The sequence below is a fragment of the Panthera uncia genome (assembly GCF_023721935.1).
Source record: "Panthera uncia isolate 11264 chromosome E2 unlocalized genomic scaffold, Puncia_PCG_1.0 HiC_scaffold_19, whole genome shotgun sequence".
NCBI classification, from domain to species: Eukaryota; Metazoa; Chordata; class Mammalia; order Carnivora; family Felidae; genus Panthera; species Panthera uncia.
This window is the reverse complement of record NW_026057588.1, coordinates 3,645,412-3,653,408: the sequence shown is the minus strand read 5'-3', so window position 1 is coordinate 3,653,408 and position 7,997 is coordinate 3,645,412. Positions and strand designations below refer to the sequence as shown.

Here is a 7,997-nt window from a genome sequence, read left to right as displayed (position 1 = left end):
GCCTCTTATCAACCTACTAGAGCGGCCAGGATTAGAGCCCCTTTACCTGGGGGCCCCGTGGCTCTCACTTGCGAACTGAGTCCCCCCACCAGTCTGCAGAGTAAGAAAGTGGTTCTTGCCTTTGGGAGCTAGGTTGAGAACCTCTTAAAAACTCTCTCTCTTAAAATCTTCTTTGAAAACTTCAAAGAGCGTTGGATTTTAAATCCTTTTTTCTGGGATGAGATTAGGTATGTGTAACCCATAGAGACAGAGCCCATTAATGGATTACCAGGAGGTAAAGGTGGGTGGGGAAGGCAGGGTTTCCTTTTCAGGGATGAATAAGTTCTAGAAATAGACAGTGGTGAATGGTTGTACAGCATTGCAAATGTGAGTACTGCCCCAAAATTGTATACTTTAAAGGACTGAATTTTATGTAATGTGTATCTTATCACAGTGACAAAGTTATCTGTTAATCCTGTTAGGATTCTTTTGAGTTCTTCCTTTCCTGGAAGAAATCAATATCCTGGGATGAACAAGGAAACGTATTGGGGGACAATCCTAGGTTAATATTTCCAACATTTCTACACCACATGAAATTCTTAGGTTGGAAATATATTTCTGTATTCTGCAGAATTACAACTAACAGTTTTGCCTTGTATGCTGTCCTGATGAGAAGGTACAAAGATTGACATTGTTAAAATAAATTTTATATATCAAAATATATGTTTTGAAAAATCGAACTATATTTTGAATTGAAATTCAAAATTGAAATATATACAAAGTTTATTTTTGAGAGAGAATCCCAACCAGGCTCCTCACTGTCCATTGTCATGTAGGGCTTGAACTCAAATCAAGAGATCCTGCCCTGAGCTGAAATCAAGAGTCAGATGCTTAAGCAACTGAGCCACCCTGGTGCCTGCACTTAGTTATATTTAATTTATAGTAAAGAACAATATTGTCCCAATTTATAGATGCAAAAACTGAGCCCACCTCTGTATATCTCATGCTCAGAACTTAGGGGTCCATTCAGACAATTAAACCACCTTTTACTATAAAGGACATTGGGAAAATAATAGTGGGGCTCACTTTCCAATGTATTAAACACAGACCAGTCGGTGTCTAGTGTTGGGTGAGGGGAGGAAGGGTAAGAAGTTTAATCTTTGGGCACCTGGGTGGCTCAGTTGATTAAGCATCTGACTCTTGGTTTCAGCTTAGGTCATGCTCTCACGGTTTGTGAGTTCGAACCCCATGTCAGGCTCTGCAGTAACAGTGTGGAACCTGCTTGGGATTCTCTCTCTCCCTCTCTCTCTCTCTGCCCCTCCCCTGCTTGCTTGCTGTCTCTCTCTTCCTCAAAGCAACAAACAATAAACTAATCTGGTTCATTCCTCCCCCCACCCCCAGACTTGTGAAAAAACAGCCAGTCTACTGCTGAGGAAAACCAGAGTAAATACCTTTAGGTAAGTCTTAATTAGGCACCAGCCCTTAGAGAGTTTGCACAGAGCCATACTGGAAAATTCTCCTGTAAATATGGCCGCAGACCAGACGTTCTCACGGGAGAAAGCCCAAGGAGCCCTCGCTGGAACGCAAGACAGCAGCTGTGAGCAGTGGCACGTGAGCTTCAGGGCGTTTAGCAGCTCGGGGAGGTCGGACCCTGTGGAGGACCTGAGGAGGCTCTATGAGCTCTGCTATCTGTGGCTGCGGCCAGACCTGCACACCAAGGAGCAGATTCTGGATATGCTAGTGATGGAGCAGTTCATGATCTCCATGCCGCAGGAGCTCCAGGTCTTAGTGAAGGAAAGTGCTGTGCAGAGCTGCAAAGACCTGCAGGATGTGCTGAGAAGCAGCCAGGGGCCCAAGAAATGGGTGAGTAGCGCCTTCCTCATTGCAACGGGAAAGCGGGGGCTGGTATGGGGGACAGGAGGGGCTTTTTCTGGGCCCAGTGGTTCTCAAGTGGAAGGCAGGAGACACTCAGCAATGTCTAGAGACATTTCTGGCTGTTGAACAGGGAGGAGGGGGGACATAACCGGCATCTGGTGGGCTTCGTGAGTCTGCACACTTTACTGTCACTTAACCCTGCCCTACCTCTCACGGGGACAGTTGTGTAAGGGACGTTCCAGACACTCGAGGAGAAAGGCTGAAACCGGTCCACTGGCCCCACAATTCTTGGTATTGCCAGAGACCCTCTTAAAAGTGGTCCTACCTGAGTAAAGCAGCTACAGGGTGCGGAGAGGTGCATTGGATGTGTTGTCATGGCAACTAGAGTCCTGGGAAGATGCTGAGGAAGGGAGGGGGTTGGGATAGTAGGTTTTTGACTGGATCGGGTTCTCTCAGATCAACTAGTGATACTGGGGGGTGGACCATCCTTTGCTTTGGGGGCTTTCTTGTGCATTGGAAGGTGGTTTGCAGCATCCTTGTGTCAGTGGCAACTTCCCCTAGTTGTGAAAATCAAACCTCACCAACCCACCCCATCCCCCCAAAATCTCTGGTGGTTGCCAAATGTCTCATAGGGTCAAAACTTTGGCTCTTGGGTAAGAATCACCAGACCAGGTAAGACTTTATTTACGTGGGAACATTTTCCATCATGGTGGGTTGAGTGTGCCTTTATCCTTTGTAGAAAAAGAAAGGGTTCAGAAGGATCTAGAAGGGAATAGGACCTGGTGTGCCACATGCATATTTGCTCCAGTCACAGGGGATGGGTTCCTCTGTAGGTAATTTTGTAACCAGTGGACAGGAGGGAACTAAGTCCAACATGGCTATCCCCCTTTCCCTGTGTACTCTGGTAGGAGACGAAATCCTCCAGGGGGCGAGCCAAGAATGGAGATTACAAGCTTGCACAACATCGTGGAAAAATAGCTGTGAAAACTGTAAGGTTTTAATCTGGAATGATTGATAAAGGGATTTAAGACCAGCTGGGTGACACGTAGGTCAAACATTGGCAGCCTCACTTGGGGGAGGGGTTGGGTTTTTCACAGCACCATGTTGCATGTGCCTAGATCAGGAGGACAGTTTGAGGGCTGAGTATTAGTATTAGTATTAGCTGGGGCAGTGGGAAATAAAAGGGAGGTATTGAAGTTGATTAGATATTGTGGCTAGGCCAGTAGTTAGCTGCCCAACAGAAGGGGATGGGGTAATTTCACCTTCACCCCCTAGGGGTGCATTTGACAATGTTTGGAGACATTTTTGGTTGCCATTTTAAACAAGTTATTCCAACAAATTGAATGTGTGGTAGGATGCGCACTGTACAAGAGAGCTACCTTCTGATTCTTACAGAGTCTGATCTTGTTTTATTTTCCCCCCTTCCCCCCCCCCCCCCCCGCAGACCATAGTTAGCATAGAAGGACAGGAATTTCTCATGCGAAGCTCAGATGTTCAGATGGCCAACGCCGAGGCTGGTGACAGGGATCTTGTGACAGACTTGTCCAAGAAGCCCCAATCCTCTGGGTGTGAGATACATCCAGAGAACATCCAGGTCAGCAGAGAGCTACAGAACCTGCCAGGAACCAGTGAACCATCAAAGGGGCAGGTGAGTGTGATGCCCTCCTCAATCTCTAGGGAGTGGTGGCAGAAGGTACCAGAAGTGTGTGCAGCTGCTAGAATAATTGGGATATTTAGCACAGCACCGAACTAGGCCCTTTTGCCCTAGGAATTCCCATGGATGCATCAAGTCCCTAGACATTTCTGAGCCTCTGTGGAGAATGAGGACCTTTCAGCCTTTGTCCCCCTGCCATTAAGGCTTTTAGTGTTGAGGCTGGAGGAAAATAGTGGTGATGAAATGGTGCCAGGTCAATTTACCACAGGGTAATGAACTGAAAGCTGATTTTTCCATAGTCGAGTTCCTCAAAGGCATTCCATGAAATGACAATCGGCCAAAGGACCAGTTTGGGGACTACTGTCAATAAATTAAAGGAGGGTTCTCACTCGGAGTCGTTTTGCCTCTCAAGACATTTGCAAATGTCTGGAGACCTTCTTGGTTGTCAGAATGGAGGTGGGGATGGGGGGTGCTATCGACACCTGTTGGGTAAGACCAGGGATGCTGCTAATTGTCCCACAATGCATAGGACAGCCTCCCAACAGGGAATCATCCAAAGTATCAGTAGCACTGAGTAGGGACACCTGGACCTAGTGCCATCTTGCTTCCAGAGTCGGACAAGGGGAAGCAGGGGTGGCTTTAGGGAGCGTGCTTAGAGAATTAGGCACAAAAGTTGTAGTGTGTGGACATGATTTAAAGGCGCAGTGGGTATTGGTTAACAAAGTTCTGAGAATCAGGTGATTATCAGGGGTGATGGGGTGGTCCAAGGGAAGTCGTGGGGATATATTCACAACACTATTATGGAGAAAGTTGGGGTCTCAGATTAGGAAGATGGGCAGGATGGGGAAAGAAGAGACGAGAGCTTTCCACCCCATAATTTAGACACATTGGTAACTACAGTGACTGCCCATTGTCAGGGACAGAACGTTCTCCTGCCTGAGACCATTCCTGGAAAAGGTGTACTGGAGGGTCTGAGACCTAAGGAGAACTTGGAGAAGAGTCTGACAGAAGACTTGGAAGAGACAAGAATACTTAAATCCCAAGAGCCTCCCTTTCTGAAGGGTCCTGGTGAGCATGGAAACTGGGAAGAGTGACTTCTCTGCTGGGGAGGGGGCTGGGGATCAAGCATTGACATCTCTTGGTGGTGCTGGTGGTGGGGAGGCTCTCAAATGCCTTCTCCATCACTGATTTCCAGAGTGTCCTACATACAACCCAATCTCAAGTTTGTTGATTGATGAGAAGTTCTTAGCCCACCTCAGTGTTTGGTTCAAATGAGGTTGGTATCATTGAAAATGCTCTTTATTAAGTGTTGTTGTGTTAACCCTTCTTTCAACAGCTCCCATGAAGACTCTCCAAGAAGGAACCGGTATTAAAAATGTGGATGCCGAAAAGCCTTCCACACAGGTTTCAGAGAGACAAGTGTCCACTCAGAATGGGAAGAGAAGAGATTCCTGGAAGACTCAAAGAAGTTCCAAAAGGAGAAAACAGGAAAACACCTCCATTTCCCAGGACGTGGCCACACATTTGGACAGAGGAGAATTTTCAGGACAGCCTGTGTCATCAGTTCATCCTGTTGGGAAAAAAGCCACGGGAGTGACATCAAACGTCTGTAGCCTCTGTAAGAAAGAATTTCGTTATAAATCTCAGTTTTCCATCCACTGGAGGACACACACGGGAGAGAGACCCTTTAAATGCAACACCTGTTCTGGGAGTTTCATGCAGACTTCGGACCTCCGAGTTCACCAGCGAATCCACACAGGCGAGAAGCCTTACTGTTGTGAAATCTGCCTCAAGACATTCACCCACGACTCCACCCTGCGGAGCCACAAGAGGATCCATACAAAGGAGAAGCCCTATGTGTGTGAAGAGTGTGGGAAAGCTTTCAGCCACAAAGGGAACCTCAACGTTCACCAGCGCACACACTCTGGGGTAAAGCCCTACACGTGTCATGAGTGTAATTGTGCCTTTCGTCAGCTGGGCACTTTTAAGCGCCACCAAAAAATACATTAAAAAATGACTTCCCAATGATTCCACCATCAGATTTAAGTCCCTTCTGCTCCAAGAAGGAGGTTAATGGCGATTTGTCCCCTATTTTATAAAAATGACATATGATATTGTGAGCACTTACAAGGTTTCTGGAACACAGTAGATGTTCCATAAATGTTAATTTATGGAGGATCTTGGAACGATGACATCTTCCTTATTGGTTTTCATTTTCTGTTTTAATTATGTCCCATTGTTTCCTTATAAGGCTTTTGGGTTTATGAAGGCAAATCTTATTGTCAATATTTCCTTATAAAAATGGTGGCTGCTGAATGTCTTTCTGTTATCCATTATTTTTATTAATGTTTATTTTTGAGAGAGAGACAGCGTGAGCAGGGGAGGGGCAGAGAGAGAGGGAGACACAGAATCTGAAGCAGGTTCCAGGCTGAGCTGTTACTACAGAGCCTGACCCAGAACTCAAACTCACAAACTGCAAGATCATGACCTGAGCCGAAGTCGGACGCTTAACCAACTGAGTCACCCAGGCGCCCTAAAGTTTATTTTGAGAAAATACAAGCAAGCACAAGCTGGGGAGGGGCAGAGAGAGGGAGAATCCCAGGCAGGCTCCAAGCTGTCAGCACGAGGGGCCTGACATGGGGCTCCATCTCATGACCACGAGATCATGACCTGAGCTGAAACCAAGAGATGAACATTCAACTGACCCGAGCCACCCAGACCCCCCTCCTGTTATCCATTACTCCCTTGTAAAATAGGATGATCCAGGTAGGGTGGCCAGATTAAATATGAAATAATGAAATTTGGATCTCAGATGAACATTTTCTTAAAGTATAAACACGTTCTGAATCATCACATACCACCGAACAATTCAACTAGACATTTTTAGAGCAAACTTAGATTCAACAAAACAGCACAGAGTACAGAGATTTCCTAGAGGCCCCCGGTCCCCAGTCAAACACATCCTCCCTTAACTATCAGCATCCCCTATCAGAGTGGTGGCATTTGCTACAGTTGATAAGCCTACACTGATGTCATTTTCACCCAGAGTGTATAGTTTAGGGGTCACTCAGTGTTACACATTCTATGGGTTTAGACAGGTGTGTGACATTCACCCACCCTTGTAGTCTCATACAGAATAGTGTCACTGCCCTAAAAATCCTTTGTGCTCTGCCTGTTCTGCTTTGTCACTTGCATCCTGGATGTTTTGCTAAATTTGGCAAACTAATTTCCCACATTGACTACAGAGGCATTCTGAGACACTCATTAGTAGGTCACCTTAATTTAGTGACATGGGCATCCCCTGAGGGCCTTGTTAAGCCACAGGTGAGCAGGCCCACGCTAAACTGAGTTTTAGGGCGCCTGGGTGGCTCAGTCATGGTGCAGCGTCCAACTCTTTCTTGGCTTCGGCTCAGGTCATGGTCTCGTGGTCATGGATCATACCCCTGCATCAGGCTCAGCACTGAGTGTGGAGTCTGCTTGGGATTCTCTCTTCCCCTCTCTGCCCCTCCCCTGCTTGTGTTCTCTCTTTGTCTCAAAATAAAACTTTAAAAAAGAAAGTGTTTTTAAAAAGCTGAGTTTTAGAACAGTTTTCCCAAGCCCACAGGATTCCCTCACGTCCTGCACCATTTGCTCTAACCTTGTGCAGCACAGGGAACATTTGTCAACTGACAATATGTTGGAATAGTCCCATACTTTACTGATTTCCTTGATTTTCACGTGATGTCCCGTTGCAGCCTCCTATGCAGGATCCAGCACTACGTTTCCCTGTGAAACCTCCTTAGGTTCCTCTTGGTGGTGACAGTTTCTCAGATTTTCCCTGTCTTTAGGGACCTGAGAATCTGCACTTGGAAGAAGTTCCCAAATGATGCTGATGCTCCTGCTCTTGGGACCTTTTGAGAAAAGCAAGTTTAGCTCCTAGGTGGGGTCCAGTAACTTTCAAAGCTCTGGGTCTGTCACTTCCCACAGGAAGTGGCCTTTTACACAAGTCCTCCTGTTTGTAAGGAGGGTTTAAAGTCCTTCCCTGGGGCAGGCTCCCCGTCTGAAATCCTGTGTGGACTTGCTCTTCACCCAGAAACTTCAGGCTCTGGGCGTTCTTGGAGCTGAGCAGGAGGTGGTTCTCCATCATGGCGATTAAGTCCGACTTTCTTCACCAGACCTGGGAAATGTTTTGATGATACAGCCTTGTTTGTTTTCATCGTAGGGACTCTCATCAATGGGCCTCACCCCATTTTCCAATGTGTCTACGTGTTGGAGCCATCTGGAGAGTTAAAACAAAACCAGAAAACCACCCATGCATGGGGGCCACACTCAGAGATAAGAATCTGGCTGGTCTGGAGTGTGGCCTGGGCATTGAGAGGGTTTTCTTTTCTTTTTTTTTTTTTTAATGTTTATTTATTTTTGACAGAGAGTGAGCATGAGCAGGGGAGGGGCAGAGAGAGGAAAGAGAGAATCCCAAGCAGGCTCCATGCTGTGAGTGCAGAGCCCGACT

The 7,997-nt window shown here is 46.6% G+C and overlaps 1 protein-coding gene across 1 annotated transcript; it reads left to right on the top strand.

Annotated features, from left to right (window-relative positions):
• Positions 1 to 1,506: 1,506 nt before the first annotated feature.
• Positions 1,507 to 7,374, top strand: ZSCAN5B (zinc finger and SCAN domain containing 5B). The gene is made up of 4 exons (XM_049622264.1): positions 1,507 to 1,842; positions 3,299 to 3,502; positions 5,231 to 5,437; positions 7,336 to 7,374. The coding sequence occupies exons 1-4, from the start codon at positions 1,507 to 1,509 to the stop codon at positions 7,372 to 7,374; spliced, it is 786 nt and encodes a 261-aa protein (XP_049478221.1).
• The last annotated feature ends 623 nt before the right edge of the window (positions 7,375 to 7,997 follow it).